We start from the raw sequence: 26,016 nt of genomic DNA, 5'->3' as shown, positions 1-26,016 counted from the left end.
CGATGAGCCGCATCACAGGCAGGAGTCACTTTGCAGGTGGGAGAACAAGGGGAGGCAGCGCCGGCAGATGCTCTACCTCGGGAGTGAACACGGTATTGCACTGCATGCTGGCTGCGAGGAGCAGAAAAATCCTACAAACCAACCGCTGCAAGCATTATTTCTCCAACTCGGGTTCCATCAGAGATGAAAATCCTCCTGATGGACGCATTGCACAGCACTGTTAAGACATTTAGCTCTGCTTTCATGCATGGGGCTAATTATTTATATTTATAAGACACAGAACAAAGGCCATTTGAATGTTTAGGGCAGTATCTGAGCCAGTGCAAGTAATCAATTTCCAATATATTTACTTTTTCAAACATGATACCTTACAGTTGCATAATTCTTGCTTTACCTTTTCCCTACATCCCACAATCTCCTTACAAAGGGCCTTGCTGTTTTGTAAAAATATACTGGTGCACGTAGAATCACAAAGATGCTTCACGAGTTTCAGGCAGCAGAGAGTTAATGAAAGCCAGTTAGGAGGATGGGTCTGATCCCCTAGATAGCCTGGGAAGTGAGTAATTTCACAACTCCCAAGAGGAATGTGGAAAATCCACACAGCCTGACACCTGTCTGAGGTTGCAGACTCATCCCACGCAGACTGCAAGTAGCGTCGCTTCCCGCAGCAGAGGCACAGGGCAGCCCAGCGGAGATTCGGGAGCCCAACTGCACCAGGACACCGGCAACGGCTCGATTTTCTGGTTTCACCAGCAAATACCAAGATGCCACGGTACTTTGGATAAACCAAGAGATTTCTCATGAGAGGTGATGGCTTTTCCCTCGTCTGTGTTTTAGCTGAGGAAGGACAACGAAAGAGATGGAAGACATTCTCTACAGCTCGCCTAAACCAACATTTTTACTTGCAGATAATGTTATGGTAAATAAGAGAGGCCGATACGGAAATGCAGCACTATTGCATATGGATATTCGGGGCTTGGTTTTGATATCCAAGCCTTGCTAAGGAAAAGTTTCCTAAACTTGGGTTTCCATTTGCTGGAAAGGGTGTGAAGAAACTTGATAATTAAAACTCGCTTTGGTCATTTCTCAGAAAACAATGGTTGCAACTCTGCTGAATTAGAAAATGAATAAATGCTGAGAGCACGAGAATTCATCCCATACCCTCCTTTTTTTTTTTTTTTTGAGTGTTTTGTCTTGCGTCTCCAGTTGCTTTTGCAGAATGCTGCTTCTCCTTTTGATGAGGGAGAGCCGTGCTCATAGCCCACGGGACCTTGGATGTGTGCACCCAAAAACATAGCCTGAGAAAAAGGCTCACCCACTGGACTCGGGAAAGCTCTGCAGCGGGTGCTCCACCTCGCCATGAACCAGCCGGGAGCCCAGGACAGTGCCGGTCGTGCTCAGATCGCAGCCGGATCCCCAGGCAGATGCCTTCCACCCAGCCACGAGCCCGATGCTGGATGCCTGGCTGCTGCCTGGGCTTCAATCCAGAGCCCTGTCCCTGATGATTGTGCCAGCTGCATGGACTTCACAGCTGGCGAGGTGCTCCGCGTCACCAAACACCTGAGGAACATTGACAGGAAATTTCAGAACTTCCGTGAGCTCTTCGGAAAAGGTAAATATTTTTCAATCCACTTGTTTGCTTACAAAACAAGCAGATTATGTTCAGCAAAAGCGATGCTGTCTCATTCCTGCTGCATTATTTATTTAAAGCAATTAAATTAGATGGCGCTCAGACAATTTATGGTGGCTTCTCTCTGCACGGATATTTAATTATGCAAACGTATTTTCCTATAATGAATTGCATCAACAGATAAAGTTTCAGAGCACTTAACCATCTAAGTGCACAGGTTTCCTCCAAATGTGATGCAAAAACACTTCAAGTGCTATTGACAGCACCTGCAATTACTCACAAGTGAGTTAAACTGGCTGGCACAAAGGGTGCCTGCGATGTCCCCTTTGGGAAAACCGGGATTCATCATCGGGAAGGAGTCCAAATGTCATGAGTCGAAGAAAGGCTCAAGCTGGTGATGCTCTGGGTGGCAGTGGGAGCCCAAGCGTGTGTCACAGCCCAGAAATGTGCTCCAGCAGAAGTGCCATGCCTTCTGGTCCAGCACGCTGGCACCTTCCCCCTCTCCTCCTTTTTCCCAGGACAGCCTCTCTACTTGCAGGACACTCTTCAGGCTGGAGCCCAAGTAAATAGACCTAAACTGAGATTTAAGAAAACAATCATCACAGGCTCGGTGCTGCTCTAGAAACCTTGTACAGCATGGCAGCATTAACAAAATGCCTTCAACTGCTTGCTGGGACAAGAAACCTCCTGGAGGAATGCCACCTTCTCCACCAAGGCATCCGGAGTTCCCTGTGATCTTGGTCTCTCCACCCATGGCCGCAAGCTGTAGCTCTAGGTCACAGTGACTGCCTTACCCCAGGCATGCCAAACAAGTTGGTTTGGCCATGCTTCTCAAGCAAATTCCTAACTATGGTGGTGCTCTTAGTTTTGCAAAAGGTTTGCTTTTAACAGCCCCCGAACAATGCTGGCTGCACATGGAAATTAGACCTGCCTGAGCTGGCTCCCTCTCCTTTGCTGAGTATCTTTACAAGTGCCCAGCTTGGGACTGCGTTTTTGTCTCAGAGGTTGGCCTTCAGGTTGTAAAGACACAAAGATATGCAACACTCCTGCAGCAGTAAGCAGGGACGTCCATTGCTTGGGCTCATGGAGTAGAACCTGGACAAAAGGCAGCGTGGAGCCTCATCGAGGGTCCTGGCCCTGGTGACTAAGGACGGGGCAATTTCTACATCCGTCCCTTCACTGCATGTGGGTTTTCTGCTTGCTTGGGTGTTCAGCATTTGTTATTTTCTGTTTTGTGCAGAACTCGAGTATTTAGGAACAGCCGGGTACCTGTACCACTGTGCTGAAGTGAGTTCATCCTGGGAGAGGTGAGGATGAGAGTTTATGCATGCAAAAACCCCGTAATTTTTCCCCTTCTTAATTTTAGGAGAAGTTATTTCAGCTTCTGCTGAAGCCAAACTGGCAGAGTTACTGCAAGCCATCTCCACCTTCCTGAACACATATCCTGCTTTGACTGGGGATGCCATCCAGCCTGCCGTAGCAACCCTTATCGCCAATATCGATGGTAAATGCATAACCTTAGAGAACCTAACGAGCACTGTAGTTATTGCCCTCTGCTCAGTGGTGATGGAAAGCTTTCAACCAGGCTCAGCACAGACACACACGGGTGTCCGCATGCACAGAAAGCACATCAGTACTGAAGCTGAGCAGAAGTCAGTGATCATCAAGGCTTATTCGTATCCAGATCCCATCGTTAGGGAAGATGGTGCTTTTAAAATGCACAAAAGCAAGATAAAGGCTTAGACACGAGAGCCTTTTATTTAGGTTGGCAGTCATGCTGGCAAACTGCACCTATCTGTCTGTTTTCCCCTAATAAAGACACATTGCGTTCGGATGGTGAAACCAAAGGACGGAAATGCGAGGCTCCGGGGAGCTGTTCTTGGCTTGGTTATGTCTGTTGGAGCGAGGAGGCGTGTGTCAGGACTTCTCCCAGCACTTGAATTCCTGTATAATCCTGTGCAAAATGTTTTCATGTGTTTGCTTGTCAGTGTGTGGCAGTGGGGGGGAGAATTAGATTGACCCACAGAATGGTTGTGATAGCCCTTGGAGGTTAAGGTAGTGTCCTATGCCATGCCACCTTGGTTGGATGGTTTGAATATTTGCACATTATTTTCTTGGGAGCTCAGATATACTTAAATCTACAGGAAAATCCTTGCCTGAAAACTCGTCTCAGCCTCCTCGGAAGAGAATCGTGGTGGTTCCTGGCCTTTGTTTGGGGGTCAGATGAGCTTCAAGAGGAAGCACTGAATGCCCCATCCCAATATTCTGTGTATGAGCAGAGCCAGGACCAGCATGAGGCTCCTGGCAGGGACCTGGAAGGAAGGAAAGTGCACTAACCACACTGCCGCTTTCACTCCCTGGGTCCTTTCCTCCCATGCCTTCAAAAGACTTGCCGATGTGAAAATATGTTTGCCTTATAAAATAGCAGTGGTGACGTAAAGGGAAGTTTAATGAGACTTCATAGGGGGCTGCTCCTGTGTATTGTCTGCAGTAGCTTGCCATTGTGCTTGTTCTAAAATAGTAATTAAAAAAAATTCACCTGTTCGAAATGCAGGAGGAGTTTGCAGGCTGTGCTGAAGGAGCTCAGTGTCAGCAGAGCACCCAAAGCAGCTTTCTGCCCCATGACCAGTGCTGATCTGACTGCACTGGCAAGTGGAGAGACTGCTGCTACAGCTTCCCTCTGGTTAGAGAACCACGTTATTATGCTGTATACAGCTCTGTGTTACCTTGGAAGATAAGCCATTTCTCAAGAATTCCTGTACTTCCCTTTTGTGAGCCTCTGATCTGCAAAAGAAAGTTTAGGGTTTTACCATCTCCACTTTCACCCCCCCCCCCCCAAAAAAAAAAAAAAAACCAACCAAAAAATGACATACTCATTCGGACAGAATGTCTAGGAAACAGTCTCATGAGACTGGCAGTTGGGATCCTGAGTTACATTTCTGGTAAATAAGGAGCCACCCCCCTTGCTTTGTGTTGGCTTTCATTAGCTTTTTTTAATATAATTAATTGGAGGGGTGTTGCTGTACTGTGTTGCAATCCTTTTGGCTATAAATTCCTTTACACTAGAAAAACACTTTTTATAGTACTTATCTGTAAGTAAAGCACTTTGCAAATAGGGCATGCTAATTATGCTAAACATACTTGTAATTACACCGACTGAACACACAAAACTGATGCACAGGCTAGGGAAGATTTGATAGGAGAAACTCATCACTCTGCCCTTCCGCTGATCCCAGCAGTACTTTGCCATGGTTATGCATCCCAGGTCTCCTGCTTTCTTCTAAAAGTCAACCATTACCTCCAGAGTCTGAGCAGAAACTGTCACACGTGCCACTTTCACTTAAGCCTGAAACATTCAACACTGAAGGCGTAATTCTGTGATTCTAGGATTTTTATTTTTTTTTAATTAAACAAGTGTTAATGATAGAAGGATCAGCTGAATCTTAACTCCGACTCGTTTCTGGCTGTAGTTAGTGGGACAGAAGAGCCTGTAGATTTGCCTGCCACAAAGTCTGTGGTGCAAGCGCAGGGAGAGATTTCACAGAAGAAATTTAGCAGCATTATTTGAGTCTCCAGCAGATGCTGAGGAAAGGGAAACTGTTTCTTAGGAGTCCAGGGCCACAAGCGTACTTTTTGGTTGCATAAGAAAACATGGTTTTTTTAAATATTCATTATTTAGTGAAGAAAAAATCAATGGCTTCACTGCTGAGCACAAGTTTGTTTGTTGACTGTGACATTTTTTCTGTCAGTTTCTCTAGTATTTGCAAAAGAAAAAAGTTCACTTCAGTTTCTGCTCACTTTGATCTATAATCTTTGAATAAATGTTTTCTATTTCCCATAGCAGAGTTTCCTCACTAAATCACCACCAGTATTCCAAAACTGAAGGCAAAATTCAGCAATTTTAAAGATGGCAACACTAGCTACATGCTTGCAGTCAGTAAATCAATTGCTTGTGAGCTGAAGCATATCGTACAGCACGAGTGGCAGTCGGATTTAAAGCCTTACATCCCAGTCCACCATCTAAAGAATGCTCCCAGGCTGAAAAACATCTTGAAGCAAGCAATGGCTTTTTCCGTAACTCATCAAAAACTTACAGAATCAGGGCTTGTTTTTATTTAAGAAGCAAACCATTAAAAGTTTAGATTTCGGTTTGCTGAGCAGAAGTCGAGAAAGACCGTGATCTCCGAGAAGGCTCCATTACACCCACGCGCTGGCGAAGAGAGCAGAGAAACGGTGGCTCAGGCAAGGACCACTGCTGGCCCATCCCTGCCCAAGATGCTCATCCTTTTCCTTCTTCTGTCCCCTCTTTTAACCTAACAGCCCTTTCCTCTCACCACCAGCAGTTTCTCAGTAGTTTGTTCAGTGTATTTGGAAGCATGGGTGTTTCTTAGGAAGCAGAGAGTGCTCTCCAGGTAGAAAAACTGGGGCTGCTGCGATAGCTGCAAGCACTGAAGCCAGGAGTACTCGGAAACGGTCCCTTCTTTGCTATTTACCAAGATGCATCTGAGCTATGCAAATTTCACGATCAAACAAATGTACGCTGCACACTGTTTCCTTACACGGAAGCGTGTCTGCAGGAAGCAGATTTGGCTACAGCAGCCACACTTACCGACGGGCGCTTCTGCCAGTTAATTTGGGCAGGTCGTCTTCACATGCAGCTATCATGGGCCTTTGGATAATTTCTTCACATCTGATCTGACCAAGAACTTGTGTTTTACTTAATTCAGCTGTGATTCAAAGCTGGGTAATTTGGGATTCTGCTGCTTTCAGACCAAAACACTGAAGATTCAGCCATGGGAGACCCAGAACCAAGTGGTATGTGATGGCATTTGAAACAACCTTTTATATTTTTTGTAATGTAAGCTTTTGGGGCATGGTATGACATATGACACAGATCAGCCTGTAAGCCACCTAGGAAATATGACTGCTAAAAACAGCTGTAAGTTCCTCTAACTGGGGTTTCCATGAAGATCCCAACTGTTCACTTCTCTAAGTCTTTCTCTGAGAGATGAAGTTGTTTGATGCATTTGTACTGGACACTGACTTATGTAAGAGGAAAGGATGCAGACCCCCTTTTCAGGAGGCAGAATGTGCAGCGTTTTCTCTTAAGAGATTGGAAGTACATAATGCTGGTACTTGCACATCATCAGCCTAAGTCCCTCCGAAAAAAATTTTCTATAAGTCCTTTTTCTCAAAGGTGACAACCCTATTTATGAACATAATGAGTTTAAATCGGAGTAACACTTACCAGTCGAGCATCTAAGAGGTCTCTGTACTACCTGGGAGCACAAATCCCTCCTCCCAGAGCCCCACATTCAACAGGGGCTGGTCCCTGGTGCTTCAGGGAGAGGTGGGGCGGGGGGGAAGCTCACTGGCTCTGTAATCAAGGAAACACAGCAAGCAACATTAGTCCTTTCCCTGCTGCCACATTCAAATGCGTTGTTATCCCTGTAGCTAGAAAGCTCTTTACTTCAGCTGGTCTTTCAGCAGCTGGATCTTGTCATGTCTTTGTCATGAAATTTGAAAAACCATTAGCAGAATTTCTATAGCTCATGATCATACACAGAGATAGTTTAAGGATGTCTCAATGTCTGTCATAAACTAAGTTGAGCTTGTTTAGGAACTCTATTGAGAGACTAGTTTTCTGCCCACTCTTGCCCTACAGAATGTTTTTGTGTCTTCAGCAACATCTGCACAACCCTTTGTCAGAACTGACACTAACATTTAACGTGCTCATGATCCAGCGTTGCATGCAGCAGCAAAAGCAGAGCCTATTTCTGCTCAATGTTCCCCTTTTGTACATAGCCAGAGCTTGCAGAGGTCCTCTTTCTGCAACATTGCATGTGAAGCTCGTATTAGGCAACTACCCATTGTGTCCACCACTGCTTTTCAGGGCAGAGACTTCCAGACTAGTGATATAATAGCTGCACTTAATTTGTGGATGTTCAGCTATATGCTGCAGTGGAAGCATAACCATTTCTGAGGCCACTTAAAGACTCTGTAATAAATAGCTGCCTTACTTCTTGGCCTACCATCTTGGTCTCATCAAGCACTTTACCAGGAGAGATGATGATACAAGTCTGATCATTTAATAAACCCACCAAAGAGCAGGAATCTGTTTCTGAGATCCTTCTAGAAACAACCCTATACATTGATTAAAGATGTATTTTGAGGTTTGTCAGTGAAACAGTTTTTAATGTGTAACCAAGAATACCATTCAGAACATGACATGACTGTAAAAGTCAAATGCCCTTGATATATCCAAGTGTGCCGTATCCACAGAGTGCCTTTTATTAACAAAATCTCATCTGTTAAGGAGAAGGAGGCTTATTTGACAGCTCTTTTGCAATACAAAGATGACTGGTATAAATGATTTTGTTCAGTCTTATTTTTTAAGCCAATAAGTGTCCTAGATTCACCCTTCTGTTGCTAATTGAGAGGGTTCTTTTACTGTTTTCCAGTACTGGGAGCATCTGCTGTGCTTCATTGTCAGTCTAAATTCTTCCTACCATTGCTAACCTTTCCTTATTCTTTCTTATCAAAGAAATGAACAGCCAGAAGTTTAATGTAGTTGTACTTTTCTTACTTAAAAAGCAAGGTTTATTAGCTAAGAACTGCAGGGGGCTGCCATCTATCAAGGCAAGTCTGTTTTACTAATATTTTCCTCTAAAGCTGGCAATCGCCTCATTTTTATTTTGCAAACTAAATGCACCTGTGCTCAGTTTCTGCTGTCAGACATCTCAAAGATTTGCTGCGTGCTCACCTTTTTCAATGAATTGATGTATTAAGTGGAAATTCCCCTTCCTCCCCCTGACATGTTTAATTAATCCCCTCATTAATACATACTACTATTTTAGACAACTGACCTTGCTAGTATTTCCTGTCAGTTGTGGGTGATCGCACTGTTTGGTAGTGGTTCCGACCTCCTCAAAAATTAGCTGATGTGTAAATTCAGTTTTTGCCAGGACCTTTGTTCCACTGAAGCAGGAGAGAAGATGAGAAATCAGAGTGACAGATGGGAAGCAGTCTTGGTTTTGCGAAACCATTGTCAAGGAACTTGGATTATTTTGTTCCAAAACTGTTATTCCTCACATAGAAATGCTGATCTGGGCAGCTGGACCAGCGTCCTTTGCTGCCAGCCATAACTGGAGTCTCACTGAGGGATGTCTTGGTTAAAGAGGGAAGATTTCCTGCAGGAGTGGCAGACAACAATTTGAGAGTTTTCAGACTCATTTGGTTCAAACCATGTCATGGCTTAGCAAGCAGGGGATTTTACACAGATGCTGCTAAGAAGTGTGCGCCATTTTATGCAGAAACGGGAGATTTGCCCCGGTGGAAAAATTCAGATGTTGTTTTGCAAAGCGCAAGACTGAGCGCAGAGAAGAGGAAGGCGCTACCGGGAACAGGCTTGTGATACCAAGGTTGGCAACGGTGCCACGCTTTGAATTAGGGTTTTAGACATTTATCTCATTTCACGGTAACTGCGGCTGAAAGGGAAGTGATGCTTCTGCTGAATGGCAGAACAAGAGCTTGTCCTGCTAAAAATATCCTCAACGCTTTGCACACCCACCACTGTGGGAGCTTGCTCTCCCTGTAACGCCAGCAAAAGGAGAAAAGAGTGGTGAGCTTTCCAGAAAGTAGATGATATAGATGACAGTCTTGTCCATCCAAGGATGGGGCAGAACTTCGCACAACAGCTGGCCGGCTCCAGTGCGAGAGTTGGCCGTGCAGGGATGCTCCCCTTTAGGATGCAGGTCTAGTGCCAATGCTGGAAGAGGTTTCTGCTGGAATTGTCTAAGATAAGAAGAAAAAGGATACACTGTCCTTCAAGAAACATAGATGGTTTTTAATCTCCAGAAGACTGAGTTTCTAGATCAGCCTTCCAGTTGTCATTAGGTTGTCCAGTAAGATAACTGGCTTTAAACTGAAGCATCCATTTGTAAATAAGGCTGCAGAGCTGTAGTGAACGGACAAAGGACTGAGCCAGAGTCTCCTCCAGGCCTGTGGTCCTATATCCCAGCGCCGCAGCAGATGCTCTGCTACCTAATCCTCACTGGTCAAAGGAAAGGGCTTTCAGCAGGATTTGAAAGATGTATTAGTTTATGGATATTTCTGGGAGCCTCTGCAAGCCTGCCAGGCACAGGAGCTCCATTCTCTTTCTAGTACAGGAAAATGTATACAGATGTTTACATATTTAGCAGGTGGGCAATCGGGAGTGCACAGTTCATCAGGAAGGGACATCTTGAAGGTGTCCAACAGATGGCTGACTGATGACAGCTGTGACAGCAAAGAGCAATACATTTGAGGCAATTCATTTCCTTGATGAGATACATATGAGGCACATGAATCATTTGGCCCAGACCTGCACATGCCAAAAAGCCACTCAAAAGACTTCAAATAGATGGGACAAATTGGTGCTGCCCTTGAATGACACAGGGGCTGCATACAAGGAGACACATGTTTAAACTTGTGAGAATGCAGCTAATAACATCAGCTACAGCAAGGCTAGGGAAACTTTTTATGACCAATTTTTCCACCTTCCTACTTTTATAGTATTACATATAATATTATCTTAGTGAGATGAAGCAAAAGACTTGTGAGAACCTGAGGTTCTTGCTTATCTTACAGTGCCTCACAATAGCTGCTTTCAAAAACAGAATGTTTCATTTTGCCCATCACCAGTGCTGCTCAAGTTGAGTCACTTCTTCCTATTGTACAATCCTCTGCTAGTGGTAAACAAGAGAAATTAAAGCTGTCCATCTGCTCCTGCAAAGTAATAAGAGTCATTAGGATTCACATTAAATTAGTATGCCTTGGATTTGTTACGTCTTGGATTATGAACAACTTTTGTCTCTTACAGAAAAAACAGAATGAGATGTTTGGTAAACTGCCTGTCTGAGGTCACCCACCAAGTGCGAAATGTTGATTTATCACGATTAAGCAGGATAGGCACTGGGTACAGTTTGCAGTCCTTTATTAGCATCACTGGTGCTTTTAAATCCCTTCCCCAGGTCCTCCAAGCGTGGCAGGCCAGTCTGAGCGGTTCTTTGCAGTTCCTTCAGACCTCAGTGGCTTATGTTTTACAAGAAAAGCGTGTCTTCACACATTTTCAGTGTCTTGTTTCACTTTGGAGTAAAACGTTCGTTCAGAAAACTTTTAAAGAACAAGGCCAGCATAAATATTAGTTATCTGCTCAGAAAAGGCAAGTAAGCTAGGAGCGTTCCCAGCTCATTTCTTGATGCAGAAGGGAACGCAGCATCTGGCCCATGCTGCTCAGCGCTGACTGTAAGTGGAATTGCAGCTTCAGTGTCCCACCCAACCTTCTTCACAGTTATTTCTATTTTTAAGCTGATGATAGGGTTAGACTGGTTGATGTTCATGACCTGGACACTGTAACTATATGATTGTCAGACAGCACTTTCATCTGACACCAAACAAGGAGATTTGTGGAAAAAAATGCCCAATACTTCCTGGTCTTTCTCTTAATTGTACGTTCAAATACTTTCTCCACATGGTTTGGCATCTTTACATAGTTAAAAAAAACCCATATGCATACATACATGCTCAAAGTCTCCCTTATTATCAGTACAGACAAGCCAGTCTCTTGCTCTTCTGCACCATTTTGGCTGGAAGATGACCAGGATTGTACCGCTCCCCCAGCAAGTGCCCAGGAGCTGGGTCTTCCCCCACGTGCTGGGAGTTTCCCAGAGTCATTGGCCTCTCTCAAAGACAATGTGGCTCTGCAAATCTGGGGTCAGCAATGGTGCGATGCTGTTTATAGGCTTAATGGCAGGCCAGCTCCTAATCAAAACTTGACTTGAAAAATTTGTATTTTTCAGGACTGAGACAAGGCCCAGGAGTAGCTATAACTAAATGAGACAAAACCTCACTTTTCTACCCACCATCATTTGAGCAACATTTACAAGTACTTGCTCACTGTCAAAAAGTCAACTATCAGTGAAGCAACTCTAGATTTAGGTCAACCACATCCTGTTTCCTGGAATGTCAAAAGGACAAAGAAGAGTGAAGTTTTCTTTTGTTTTTTTTTTTTTTTTTTTACCAATCGTGCCCCATTTCATATTTTAAAACATTTTTCCTTTTTTTTTTTCAGCAACTTTCAGCCTGAGTCAATTTTAGTTTCAGCCCTCAGTGACAAACACATGACAGAGTGGAAAGTGAGATTAACGGCATCAATAACCCCATGTAAAATGCATGTGTGCGCCTCCGCCCTGCGGGCAAAATACGCTTAGACCTTACAGAGGTGCGTGGCAGGAGTGCATTGCCCCTCAAGTGGGGACAAGCCCGTTTTATACTTTGCGTGCCCAATAATTTGTACCTGCTGGGGGCTGAATCAGCTGCAGGATTTCATAATGTAGATTATCACCATAAATAAGCACGTACAATATTGAGAAATGGTCCCCGCACATAAAACATTGCGACACACACATGATGCGCAAGGAACAGGCAACTTCTGCAACACAGCCCAGCCCATGCACCACTGGACTGCAGCAATGCCGGCTGTTTTCTATGCACATGGTTCTGCTGACACAGGTTGTACAGCGTGCACGTGGGTTTGATCGAGGTGCAGGGCATGCCACTGCATCCCGTGAGCCCCTCCACCAGGTCTGCCAGTACCAAACTAAGGACAGTGGCGTGACTTCAGCTCAGAGTGGCTACGATAAAGGTTTCTGCCCAGTTTCCACAGCTGATCTCTGGTCTGATTGCAAGCCCTAAAACTAGCTTAGATGTCTCCCCTGGACATCTGCAGACTCATTTTCTGGGGGTTCTGCCCAAGGAACCTCGATGAGTTTACTGTTCCTAAGGTTTTTTTTCAAATCTCATCTCGCCCTCAAGCTCACCTTGCTGTGCTTTGCCAGGCCATCGCAGTTTGTCGCTTCCCTGTGAATCTGCGCAGGACAGCAGGGCTCAGCCACGCTCCCCTGCACGTCTAGAAACCATCCTGCTGACCTTGGGGAGCTTTGGGTCAGGCATTTCAGTGAAATGATTTCTTCTCCAACTCCAGGTCTGGACAATCAAGAGAGGACACCTGAAAATAGGAAGCGGTACAGTGAGATATTCCGGAGCCTGGATGCCATAGAAATCTCAATTGGAAATGCGTATGTAGAGAAACAGGGCTGAACTAGTTTTCTGGGTCTTTGGAACCTTAATTTATTTCATTGCATTCTTTTTGACTATACAGGACGGTTGATATGTTCATTGGTGATGCTGACAGCACTGATGACACGGACCTGACCACAGAAAAAGAGGTTGTTCCGGTAGGCAAAGAATGAGATCCATTTTATTAAAGAAATTACCGATGTCCATTGCCAAAGTGCATGATTGTATGTTATTAAAGTTGGGGTTTGGGTGATCATCTGAAAAAAAATAGTTACAGCTCTTACTTGAATAGACAGAAAAGAACTGTACAACACTTGGTTATAACAATGATGGAGGTGGCAACAGAGCAGATAATATTTAGTGGAAACGCTCAGGCATTTACTGTCTGGATTTATATTTTTCTGAAAAACAAGATGTGGAAATTGCTGGTTTAAGTTCTGTGTGCTAAGAAAAAGATCAGACAAGACAGCAAACCCAGAATACATTTGAGAGTCATGCATCAAAAATCTCTAAAATTTTGGCCTTAAGGAGACCTTCAAAATAGAACTTAATGTTTTTTTCGCTTACTTTCGGCAGTATGGGACTTTTGGGGATTATCAGCCTCATTTCACGCTTTTTGTATAAACAAAGGATCTAGGAACTTAATTTTTCTCTGACAGCAACTGTTCTCATGTAATCATATTATCCCGTGAGCTAAACTTAAAGATAAAAATCAAATATTTTGTGATTTGTAGTAAAACAAGAGCTGCCAGCATTCGGTCTTGCAGCCCTTTTCCAGCTTTGATCTCTCTGCCCTAATCATATGTTTCCTCCATGTTTCTGCCTGTGGTAGGCTTTTATACCATGCTACCTTCCCTCTGTCAAATCTCAGGCTACTATTTTAACTGCACTGAGTTGCTTAGCTAAGCAAAATCGGCACTCCAGCTGGCCTCTTTGAAAAATCCTCCAATTTCTGAATACTCATTTTTCTTTCAGCATTTTCCTCTTTTTTTCTCTCCCCCCACAGCTCAGTGAAAGTTTCTGCAAGAGCAAAACCAGTTCAGAGAGACAAGTGCAGGCAGACATAACAGGTAACATTGCTAATTAAAAATCAAAGAGGTGACATAAGAACACTTAGTCAGTCACCTGGCAACAGTCCTGGCAGCGTTCTAATGACATGGATGAATAATGCCGGTGTCTCCGCTGGCATCGGTCTCAAGCTGAGCTAGGGCTGATGCCCAGCAAGGATGCGGATGCCTGTTTGAGCTCAGCAGTCCCACTGCTTCCTCCAGCACGCGGATCTTCCCCTGTTCATCCATTAACATCTCGTTAGGGAGCTTCTCATGAGGTCTTGGTTTTTAAATACTGAGACATCAATTCCCAAATGTCTGCTGGTTTTAAGCACAGTAAAGACCAACCCAGTGAAACTTGGGATACTCTGAAACACTTTGTGACCTGCTGGGAGGGTTCTTACCAGCTCTGTACTTGTCACTGGCATCATAAAATGCAACATAAAATTGTTTTTTCTTCATATAAAGTCCATATGAAGAAAAAAAAATTCTAAGCTGCTTTCTCACAGATTTCAGCTTGAAATGTGCTTCAATTTGCTCACCACAGTGTGGTGAATCCGTATTAGGTTCCACTAAGGAATAAGAATACTTCCTGCAACTCCCCAGTAACCCATTAGGTCCTTCACTTCTGTATTTCAAAACAAACTGAATAAAAATATTTCATTAAAAGCAGAGGGCAGAGGAACATACATGTCTAAATTACCTGGAACTTGTGTGGTTCCATGGGCAGGACTGCATGGGGTCGCCATGAAGTAGATCATGATGACATTGTTCAGTGAAAGACCTTTTTTATGGCTGTTATCTGAGTATTTCACAGCACCAACTCTTGAGACTCCAATTTTGCCACTCTTGGGGGAGCCCATCAGCCAGAGCCATTCTGAACCTGGATTTATTCTGTTGCAGTTCAGGAGGCAGACGAAATGCTGATAAAATGTGAAGGTGGCATTGACGCAGCCCTCGAATATGCCAAAATGTGGTGTAAATACGTCAAAGAGCTTCTCAGCTGGATTGAGAAACGTCTGAGTTACGGTGAGCTTGTGCACAGAACCAGCTGGGAGTCCGTACACTTTTTGATAGCTTTTTTTTTTTTTTAAATCATAGCTGAGAACACACAGTTGCAAGCAAAAGTATACAGGTTAGAAACTGGCCAAACGCCAACCCCTTTTGGTTGCTTTTGCCTGATGACAAAGACATGGGGTCAGAATTTCTTCTTCCCTGAATGGTCCTAATTGACTGGAATGACCTCTGGCTTTGACAAACCCACCTCTGTGACCGTGAATCTGGTGTCTAATTCACTCTGCCCTTCTACAGAGACAGAGTTTGCCAAAGGGATGGTGAAGATAGCAGAATCAGGACGAAATGCCATCTTCCACCAGGTATGGGTCCTAGCGATGTTCCTACTTCACTGCACGGGATTCCCTTTGGAGGAGGATGGGAGTCCTATGCAGAGCAAATGTGAGGCTGTCTGCACATGTGAACCACTTGTAGAGTCCAGCTTAAATCCTACAGCAATCCTAAATCCTGCCTCCAGAGCCATTCCTAAATGTCTCAGTAGAGGAACAGTTCCTTTTTTTTTTTTTCCAAGGGCTTATAACACGGAGTAATTGTTTGGACAATTAGATATTCAGCAAGGCAAGGCATGGAGTCAGCACAATACTGCCCAGCATAAAAACCTTTCTGCTTCCAGCATCCTACTATTTGTGTTGTCTGAAATAACTCCCCTTCATTTAACCAGTGTAGACACTCTCACTTTTCCGTAATAGATTTCAGTCATACCTACCAAAAGCTCTTTAATTTAGGAAAGCTGCAGTGATTATCCATCATTTTATATCTGCTTTTTTGGTTTCTGCAGCACAACATGCCTCTTCGGGCGCTCTATACAATGGTCCTGGAACATGACATAAAGGTTGGAAATTCAGCTACTGAGACTGCAGGATTGCTCCAACAGAAGGAATTCTACCAGGTACTGCATTTCTCTGTGGATTAGACAAATTTGCTGAAAGATTAGATAGGAGGATCACAGAGACCTAATGAAGTGATATATCCTGGTCCAGGGGGTGGAGGGGATAAGAGAATGAAATGCACACCAAGTTTAAGGGAAAAAGAGGCATCTTGCAAGGCTTGCTTTCTAATGTCACGCCCCCATCTGTTGGATCCTTTTTCCTGCCTCATGAGGAACTGTTGCCATCCTAACTATTATTCGTCGGCAGCCTCTGTCAGCTAAGAAGAATGAAATTGAGAAATGGAGGAAAGAATTCAAAGATCAGTGGACAAAGGAGCAAAAGAGAATGGTAAGAGGCCGATACATGGGCCTGACCTTCATACCAGTCACGGCTCAAAACACTGAAAACAAAAGTTTATGGACAAGCAGTAACTAAATAACGTAATATGCATCCTGCTATCGAATAAAACTACTCTAGAGTACAAGGGGGGAGTGCTGGCAGCATTCCTGTGCCATCCTGCCTGTGCTGCCTGCTGGATCCCATCACGTCCTGCCAACTGCAGAGGCTGGCAGAACGAGGAGGCAGCTTGGGTTTGCACGCGCTGGCACTAGGCTGTCTTCAGCCAAGAGGGATCCCCTGCAAAGGCAGGCTCTGTGCCTGTGACCCCTCTACCAAAACCCAGCTGCACAAACTCTGCTACCACTTCATCATCAGCCTTTTTCTCCAGGGATTCCTGCTGGGGAGGAAGATGTTCCTGGGCACCTTGCAGAACATGACGCAGGATGGCCAGGTCTCTACGCAGCTGTAGAGGAAACCCAGGGGCTCCCTTAGAGCTCCTGAACTTTGGGAGAAGGGGGAGAGAGAATACTGACCTCCGTTTGAATGATAATACCCATTTGAACCCAGAGACAGGCACTTCCCTTATAAGCAGAGTACTGCTGTGACTTGTTCTTCCCACTGCCTTGCTAGGCTTCCTAAACCTGTTCCTTTCCCTATTCAAGAATGAGTCCTTGTCATCCCTGCGCAAGTCCCGCCTGCAATACATTCAGCGCTGCGAGGAGCTGGAGAAAGCAAAGCACTTGAGTGCCAAGGCAGAGGACGAATACCAGAGCGCAGCTATCACCAACCCCGGCAGTGCCAACAAGCAGCTGGAGAAGCGACGCCGTTCTTGCGAGGAGGCACAAGCCAAGGTGATGAGTTCAGACCAGGCTGCTGGTATTCCCAGTCATCCCACGCACCATGTTATGGCATCTTCTCACCCGTCTTGGTGACTTTGTCCTCCTTTGCTCCATTTCTGGTCATGCACAGGTTCAGGAAGCAGAAGCTTTGTACAAGATGTGCATCAGCGATGCCAACTTTCGGCGACAAGAACTGGAGAAAGTGCGAGCACGGATCGTCTCGCATATTCGGAAGCTCATTTACCAAGGGGATGAGGTCCTGACGTGGGTACGTGTAGTCTCAGTTTCTCCTCCAATCCTCCTTTCAGGGAAACTGCTGTTTGGGATAAGACTTCTAGACTCTTCACCATTTCACTGTTGAGCCACCCTATAACTGACCATTCTCAAGCAGCTGAAATTAGGGGAGTGCTCTGGACATTGCTTTGCTACCAACCTGCTACCAAAAAATCTGAGATATATAATCACATTTTCAATTGCTACTGCTTTGAGGATGCAGATGTCCGTAGAAAAGGTCTAGGGGGAAAAAATCCTAGAACAAGAAACAGTGGCAAATAATTTATCTGACCTGTTAAGTAGAACTATCAATAACCAGAAGTGCAGGTAACAAAGTTTGGGTAATGAAAAACTGAAGACTGGTGAATGACTGTGAGATCCAAGGGAGGAAAAAGCACCTGGGCTTTGACTAGCAATGTGGTTTTTGTTTTCTTTCCCTTGTAAGGTCACTTTAAGGATGTTCAAGCAGCGGCAGACTCAGTCAGAACAGATTCCAGTGGGATACCAGTACCTGTCCGAAGTCTGCAAGCCATACAAAGCAGGCGAGAAATACCTGGAATTCATTCAGGCTCTGCAGAAGAAAGACATTCATATGGAAGTGTTTGAATTCGAGCCATTCACTTCCGGAGGGCAGAGGTAAAACAAAAAGTGGAAAACCCACATCCTAGCTGAAAGGTCAGAAATATATCATGCACAGAACAACAACAACATTTAAAACACATTTATAAATTCACTAGCAACGCTGCAGCATTATGATTGCTAATTACGGAAAAGCCCACAGCCTCAGATGTTAGGATCTTTTCTCTCTGCATAGCTCCGCTAATAAAGAACAAATATCTAAAGATGCACCTGGTTCCTTCTGCTGAACACAGGACCAACATCAGTGAAATGAAGGCAGCAGTTTTGTACCACGTCCCTTCAGTTATTTCTACCATTTGTCAAAGATTTGGATTGCTCTTTTCTCACGTGGGTGCTGTTTGATATCTAAATTTTTCCTGTGGATAGAAAAGGTGAAGTTATATTGAACAAATTTGTTTTCCTAGTTTGGTGCAAGTGTTTATTATAGCCTCCTTGAAAACTCAGCTTACACCTGTAAGCTGCCTGAAACAGATGCTTTGTCTCAGGTACTCATAAGGCACCTCGGTGATGCAATATTGTCTGTTATTCTTCACTGCTGGAAAATTGATAGCAACCCCTTCTCAGGTCCCCTCCCAGTGGCAAAAAGAAGATGGCATTGCATTACACAGGACCCTTTTCTGCAGCAAAGGACACAAGCATGCCAGAAGATACATCCAGAAAACAGTTATCCACAAACGGTGAACACGGTAGGTTGAATTTAATAAAGATGACCCGATTTTCTCTCAAGTCACTGTAGTTTAATTTAGATTAGTAGCCAAAGAGGTGGGAGAGGTTCTCAAATTCTTAGGGCAGTGCTTAAGGCTTTGCTCAGAATGGGAGAAAACATTGACAAGTATTTATGGATTTTCTTGGGAGTTTGGTGTGGACTTCAACCCCGTGTTGAAGTATCCTGAGAGTGCTTGGGATGGTCTGTCATCGTATCCACCTTCCGCAGGTGCAAACAAATCCCTCTGCAGCGACACAGAAAGCCTTGGTGGGAGTTGTGAATCCCGGTCCCTGGACTCTCCCAATTCTAGCCCAGGTGAGAGCTGCAGAAATTCTTGCCTAATATTGCCCCAAAACCTAAAACGGGAATAAAGTCTGCACTGACCCACTTTGTGTATCATGAGGATGAGAACAGCTGTTTATATTTTCTCTCTTCTCAAGGAAACTCTAATAGGAAATTGTTGAAAGCTCCATCCACCAGCACCATGTCCTCCTCAGATGATTTTGAAGAGAGAGATTCCTTGCAAACTTTTGAAAATGGTGAGCCACACACATATTTGACTCACTAGGTGGAAACCGTGCTTACGTATCTGTTCCTTTTCACGCTTTAATGCTGTTTCCACAGAAAATGGTACATCCCAGCAGCAGTTTAAGAACATCCTCCTCTCCAGTGCAGCGCAGACCCACCGGCTCCGGAAGCTGCGGGGACCATCCAAATGCAGGGAGTGTGACACTTTCATGGTCAGCGGCTTCGAGTGTGAGGAGGTGAGGGCTAGAAGATGTCATTGCAGATGCCTCACGTGGGAGCCTGGGGTGACCATCATGTTGCTGAAAGTCTGCGGGAATGAGGGGCCCCTCTGCAAAGTTCTGTGCTTTTTCTTCCTCTGCATTACACAAGGCATGTTTTTCTGTCCTTGAGTAAGCCACCAGCTGCCACTTGCCTGAAGCAACCTTCTTGGGGTTGGTGGGACTTTGGTGGTTGGGGGAACAAGAGAAATCCTTCAAGTTCAGCCACCGCTGCAGTGCTGGACCACAACTAGACCATAACGTGGGTCGGTTCTGCCATTTCAGTGCTGCCTAGCCTGCCACAAGAAGTGTCTCGAGAACCTGCTCATCACCTGTGGCCACAAGAAGTTGCCCAACCGAGTACCTCTTTTTGGCATTGACTTCACGCAGGTTCCTCGAGATTTCCCAGAGGAAGTTCCCTTCATAGTAGTGAAATGCACCTCAGAAATTGAAGCCCGTGCCCTCGGGGTGCAGGTGAGTAGTCAGTTATTCTTGCTTTGGTCTTCTCTTCTCTGTATCCAAAACTCCTGACCTCTCCCCCTCTGAACCATGCAGGGGATCTATCGGATAAGTGGATCCAAAGCCCGGGTGGAAAAGTTGTGCCAGGCGTTCGAGAACGGACGGAGCCTGGTGGAGCTCTCCGAGCACTCCCCCCACGACATCACTGGGGTCCTGAAGCACTTCCTGAAGGAAGTGGGTACCAAATCTCTGCTGGGAGGGCAGGGCTCAGCCGACCGCATTCCTCAGTGCCAGACTAGCAGGGTGAAGTAACATGCTGTTTTCCTCCCCTCTTGCTGCAGCTTTCGGCACCGGTGCTGCTGTCCCACCTCTATAATGATCTCATTGCACTTGCCAAAGATTTACAAAAACCTGGGGAAGAAAAGTTGGACTGTGCAGGCTTCCCTTCCGATCCCATCCAGAGCATGAAGGACTTGCTGAGCAAATTGCCTGGAAGCAACTACAACACCCTGCGACACCTCATTGCACACTTGTACAGGTGAGGAGCATGCTGGTTGTCATGCTGGTTAGTGTCAGGTCTGACCACAGGAGATCCCTGTTGAGACCTCGCTGCCAGAGGAGCGGCTAGTACAGCACCAAATGTGTATGAGAAGAGCGTCTGGGCTTCCTTGACCTGGGAGAGCCAAGCGGGCAGTTGAGGAGAGTAAAAACTTCATTCATGGAAAGGACCATCTTGCAGCAATTAGGAGAAAGTCTCAATGACCAAGAAGGACCAGAAGGTCCTTACTGATAATGCTTCATAAAGCACAGAGCAAGAGGTCAAGGAGTAACTTGAATCAAGCTCTCTTTCACCCAGCTCTGAACACAGGTCACAAGAAACAGCCACTCTCAGTAGGGCTGCACCATCCAGACAGATCCAGGCAACTTCTGAGATTTTTTTCTCTGGAGTTTCCCTGCACAGACCAGAGCCCTGCTCCCCATAAAAGATGGGAGTTCTCTCTCCACTAGGAAATGGGGGTTTTGGTGCATTCCATCTGTGTACTCAGTGCATTTGGGTTGAGAACTGGGAAGCCCCTAACAGTCCTGTTTCCCTTCCCCAGGGTGGCAGAGAAATACGAAGAGAACAAGATGTCCCCAAACAACCTGGGCATAGTATTTGGGCCAACTCTGATCCGGCCAGGCTCAGGGAGCGATGTCTCAATGTCATGCCTTGTTGACTCTGGGTATCAAGCCCAGATTGTGGAGTTTCTCATTCAGAACTACGAAAGGGTGTTTGGGATGGATGACCTGCCTTCATCCTTATCCCTTGGATGTGAAAATCCTTCGCAAGAAGCATCGACAGAAAAGGATGAAGGACTTCAGAGCCCAAACACAGTCCAGACTATAAACCTAGAGGTAGAGCTCCCAGACACCGAGCTAGGCTTACTGACCCTGCTGTAGAGACAGGAAGGTGGACTAGCAATTAAAGAGAAGTTGTTCCGTGGATAACAAAACCATTTGCTATCAGAGGGTTATTCTGAGAGGAAGGAGCAGAGAGCCTGTTGCACATGGAGTGGGAGAAACAGAAAAAAATGATAAGCTACAGATCACTCAGCAGCTTCTCAGACCAATCTGGATAGTGGTTTTGCTCCATGTTTTAGATTCCAGTCATGCTGGAAAAATTGTGGGGTTCTCCATACTAAATAGCCTGGGATACTGCTGTTTCTCTCTGTAAACAGCTCTACAACTTTGGAAGCAGCTACGTGCACTTAAGACCCAGCAGATCCCCCGGTACAGCCCTACAGGGCTCTGCTGCATCCCTGAGCAGTGGCCACGGACCCTGTTTTGCCTGCCCTGCTACTGAGTGCTCTTCGTTCTTCCCAAGCTTCGTGGCTCTTTCCTCACAATATTTCACAGAACTTCAAAAACACAAATGGGCATAGCATCCCTGAGATGGGACATGGTGGGGTTTCTCCTTTTCACAGTTGTTTGATGAGCAAGAAAGAGGAAATGATTTTCCTAAGTTAAGCCAAAGGAAGCGAGATCCAGGTTCAGGGACTCTCTGCCTCCTGCTTTTGAGTCACAGATGCTTATGTGCAAGACTGTGTGCCTGCAGTGACCCTATCCATGTCTGGCATGCAGTAACACTGCTTTCTCTACAGGTCCAGCTCACTGAGGAAGCAGAAATTGGAATAACTATGATTACAGTTGAAATAAAAATCACCAGGGTAGACACAATTCACTTTTTGTGTGCAGAAGTCCTACAGGATTAATAAACTTTCACAGAAAGCACTTTGAGATATACACAACTATTGCCTTTGACTATTTTCAAAGCCATTTTTACCTGCTTCTGCAGTGTGACTGAATTCCACAGACAGTTTCACAAACCTTTAAAAAGGAGAGTCGCTTCTAAGGCTGCTCTCATTTTGCCATTAATAAAACCGACCTCTGGAGGGCCTGCCCAGGTGACCTGATCCTTGTGCAAACTCAGACTGGATCCATACCAACTATGACTCCCAGGCACTCCCGAGTCCTTCACTCACCCTCCTATTTGCATTTGATGATAATTACTGTGCTCCAGTTAACAGCTTGGTTTCTGATGTTTCCCCTTTTTGTTCTGAAATGGGCTACTTCAGTGTCCCATGGGACATGGGAATCAGTCTCAACACACTGCTGCTCCACAGAAAGCAGCGTCTGCTTTCTGGGGTAAGTTTTGTGGCAGTTGTGTTCTGCCAGTATGGATGCTGGAATTGGCAGGTCTTGAACCATAATTTTCCCTCATGGCCCTGCCCTGTGACCTTCTGCAACCTCCCTCCCTATTCCCCCAAGTGTTACAGATAATCTAAGAGAAATCAAGGCATTTTCAGCTTAAGCAGTTGCCTCCATTCACTTGGCTCTAACAGCACTTGGGGTAAAGTGGACATTGACAGTATCTTCATGTCAAGTAAGAGTCCTGTATAAACACTCATGGCTTTTTCCAACAGAATTTCTCCTCCAAGCACGGTTTAAATGTGGACTGTGAGTCTGATAACTCATCTTCCAGGGAAGCCATCAATGAGCTGACTCTGGAGGGAGCCCACAGTCCATTAAGCACGGATGCCCTAGGTAAATAAAGTGGTGATCGTGATGCTGTTACAGGTTGTCTTGTAGCATGTTTGCTGGTTTTCACACCTCCTCCCTATCTGCCTCTACATTACATAGCAGACAAAGCATAACTGGGGCCTCTTCCACATCGCTGCTCAGTCTCTGTGCAGATAACCTACTACAGAGCAACTGCCATGTAGCTCACATGAAAGCACAAGCACATTTTCTGCTGTTCTCACGAAAGGCTTTTCCCTGCTGCTGCCTCAGCTCTGAAGCCCACAGTCACCATCGGCAGCTCTCCTGGCTTTAATGCATCGAGGACAGCTTTAAGAATATAAGCCTGATTCATATCTTATATGTCTTTCAAATGCATATCTTGTGATTGCTCTTGATTAACAAAGCTGTTAGAGGGAGGTGTTTTAGCCTGTTAATGCAGGAGGGATCTCAGTATCCTTTCTAACAGGAAAAGAAGTCATAAACCAAAATTGTTTGTCGTAGTAACCTTGTCTCACTGATCTAAGATAACTGTCTAATTTTTTGTTCAGAGATGAATACAAGTATTGGCTCGGAGCTGGAGGAACTGGAGGACTCTGTGCAGGAAAAGATAGACAGCGATTCAGACACGGTCCTAGGGACCCAGCCCAGATGCCATTTCAGCCGACAACCTGTAAAATATATTCGAACACAGGCAAAAATGAAGCCAGTCATTCCCAAGTCTTCCAATTTGCCCTTGAGGACTACCACATTAGCCAACATGGCAATGGAGCCTGGTGCAGAAGGGAACCCTACCACCGACAGCAGCTCCCCAACAAAGGACATCCCGGAGGAGAGCACCAGGAGCAGCAACAGCTTGACCGACACAAGCACACTCAAGCAACGCTTAGGAGGGAGACAGCAGCTCAAACATTTTGAGATCACGCAGGAAACTGCCAGGATTGTCTCAAAGTTTAAAGTCGATGATACTTCTGCATCCCCTGAGCCTTTTCTGGAGAGCGCAGGATCTACTGAGAAAGCAGAGGACCTCAACCTGACATACCTATAGGAAAAACCCCTAAGGGTAACAGATAATAGCAATGGAAAGGGAGAGAGGACTGAAATCCTACACCTGCTGAACGAAGGAATAGCGATGGTGAGAATAACATCCTATTTGTATTTACCATGCAATCTGGAGAAAAAGCACCAGCTGCGAACTTCCTGGCAGGCTTTCAGCTAACTCAGGATTTGCTCTTTATTCATTTACAAACCCATAAAAGTGATAAGAAGCAAGCCCAACGGCTCACTCTCTGGAACACACCCTGTTTAGCATGAAGGACAATGCAAGAAGTGGAGGGAACACAGATTGCCTGGCTAGAAAGATGTCGCCAGGAAGGAGGCAACTGAAATGTAGGACATTGGACATAAACCATTCCCAGATGGTCATTTTCTGGCAGCTGCAACAAGCACTGATTTCTGTCATTTTTATTTCACAGCATTTTTGAGTGTAACTCACTTTTTGAGTGTAATAGAACAGGGTACACAGGCAAAGCTCATGTACTCTAGATCCTTCTGCTTCTGTTGCTGGAGCTTCAACTTGCTAGTCAGCACAAAGCCATTCTGTAAAGGGAAAAAACACTGCTGTACTCTGAGCTGGACCCCATTTCTCCAAAACATTAATTCTATTTCCCTCAAAGCACATTGAGCTTCTGCAATACTTCCATGTGAAGCTGCTGCTGTCATGAAGGTGGCAAAACCCTGAACCCCCAGCAGAGAAGAAGATTTCTTGGATCTAAGACCAGGTTGCTATAACTTGCTGGGTCTCCATCTCACCTGCCCGTGGGTTGCCCCGATGCTCCTTTCTGCCTCCCTGCAGCAGATTTTCTGTCCACCAAATTTTAACATGAGGACAGGGAGAACTCTGTCCTATAGTGCCATCTCGTGACGCATGCACGGGGAAGACAGGCTTCCTATACTGTTCACTCCCGGGCATAATAGCTTTGCGTTATAGGATGAGCAGCGTTACAGATTTCCTTGGCGTTTGGTTCTGTATACAGCACGAAAGTCAGATAACAACTTAAAAACTTCTGCACTAGGGCAGATTTCAGTGATTACCGTCAGCTGCAGAGACACTAGGAGATGTATAAAGGCATCAGAGCTAAATGCTAAAGGAAAATATTACACTTTCCCCAAATAGCTCAAGAGGTTAAGCAAACTACTTCACAAATTTCTTTTGTCTCATCAACAGACTACGTTCTGGTCCTATATCTTAACAAGGCTGTAAAAGAAATGCTAAAGATCTATTCTTAGTATTTGTAGAGTTCAGGCTAAAGAGAGTTTGCATCTCTGGAGCAATGTATATTTGTTAATATAGTGCTTTGAATTCTTGAATACTAAATTATCTTTTACTGTAGAAGTTCTGTAATAAATTACTGTGTGTTTTATTATAAGCTTATCTTGTATTTGTTAAACATGAATAGGGAAGCTTTAAGTAAACACTCACTAGACTATTATTAACAGTGCCAAGTGCACACAGGTTTCTATAAAACAAAGGTAACGCTTGCCCACAAGAATTTATAATTTGAGGAACCAGCAGAGCTAGAATAATATCCCTGGTAAAAACCCTAGTTTCCTTTTCCTCCTGCACACTTAAATAGGAGATTCATTCTACACAGGAGAAGTATTAGGGGCTTGTACAGCACAACTCCTGCCATCCACCTCTGCCCTCTGCTTTTCCTTCCAGTGGTCCAATACATACAAAAATGCTGTTAGAGAAAACACACTCACTCTTACCTTGTAACTCCTCATTACTTGCTGCTTTCCGCAGAGCTGGTAATTTGTTGAGGGTAGGAGCTGCCAAAGCAACACTTCCAGCCAGAGTTGTACGGCTGCCAGGTCCCACTCGTGTAGGGAAAGCTTGGATGCAGGGTCTGAAACATCACTCCTCCTGCTCGGGATGGGGGTTTTCTGTCATCCAGCCACAGCTAACATGGCTTGGTTTGGAAACAGACACACTGAATTTTAGAAGAAACTTGGCAGGGAGGAAAGCATCATTTCCTCAATTCTTCCCACCTCCTTGAGGCTGCATCTTCACTTCAAAGGAACAGACTCAGCTGTATTTATGGATAGCAAGGAACAGGCAACAGTACTGTGAAGCACTAACAAGGAACAACCTCACTTCCCCATTCAAATTGGGGGGT

The 26,016-nt window shown here is 45.1% G+C and overlaps 1 protein-coding gene across 4 annotated transcripts; it reads left to right on the top strand.

Annotated features, from left to right (window-relative positions):
- Positions 1-1,359: 1,359 nt before the first annotated feature.
- Positions 1,360-25,266, top strand: GMIP (GEM interacting protein). Of its 4 annotated transcripts, XM_069797514.1 has the most exons (22): positions 1,360-1,612; positions 2,997-3,134; positions 12,654-12,747; positions 12,831-12,906; positions 13,755-13,818; positions 14,701-14,826; positions 15,109-15,173; positions 15,650-15,760; positions 16,008-16,088; positions 16,742-16,930; positions 17,049-17,186; positions 17,637-17,827; positions 18,395-18,516; positions 18,765-18,851; positions 18,977-19,075; positions 19,161-19,300; positions 19,607-19,795; positions 19,877-20,014; positions 20,122-20,318; positions 20,881-21,175; positions 22,744-22,864; positions 23,389-25,266. In XM_069797514.1, the coding sequence occupies exons 1-22, from the start codon at positions 1,360-1,362 to the stop codon at positions 23,883-23,885; spliced, it is 3,411 nt and encodes a 1,136-aa protein (XP_069653615.1). In that variant the 3' UTR covers positions 23,886-25,266. The 4 variants fall into 4 exon arrangements, with proteins under 4 accessions (XP_069653615.1, XP_069653617.1, XP_069653616.1 ...); XM_069797515.1 differs by lacking the exons at positions 1,360-1,612; positions 2,997-3,134 and adding an exon at positions 4,327-6,445; XM_069797516.1 differs by lacking the exons at positions 20,881-21,175; positions 22,744-22,864.
- Positions 25,267-26,016: the final 750 nt, after the last annotated feature.

The sequence above is a fragment of the Haliaeetus albicilla genome, chromosome 11 (assembly GCF_947461875.1).
Source record: "Haliaeetus albicilla chromosome 11, bHalAlb1.1, whole genome shotgun sequence".
In the NCBI taxonomy this organism is placed as follows: Eukaryota; Metazoa; Chordata; class Aves; order Accipitriformes; family Accipitridae; genus Haliaeetus; species Haliaeetus albicilla.
Note: the sequence above shows the minus strand (reverse complement) of the source record. Positions and strands in the feature narration are given on the sequence as shown.

Coding starts and splice junctions, on each gene's coding strand:
- GMIP (XM_069797514.1), top strand. CDS start 1,360: ATGAACCAGCCGGGAGCCCAGGACAGTGCCGGTCGTGCTCAGATCGCA. Junction 17,828..18,394: donor TTCACTTCCGGAGGGCAGAG/GTAAAACAAAAA, acceptor ACCCCTTCTCAG/GTCCCCTCCCAGTGGCAAAA. Junction 20,319..20,880: donor CTCATTGCACACTTGTACAG/GTGAGGAGCATG, acceptor TCCCTTCCCCAG/GGTGGCAGAGAAATACGAAG.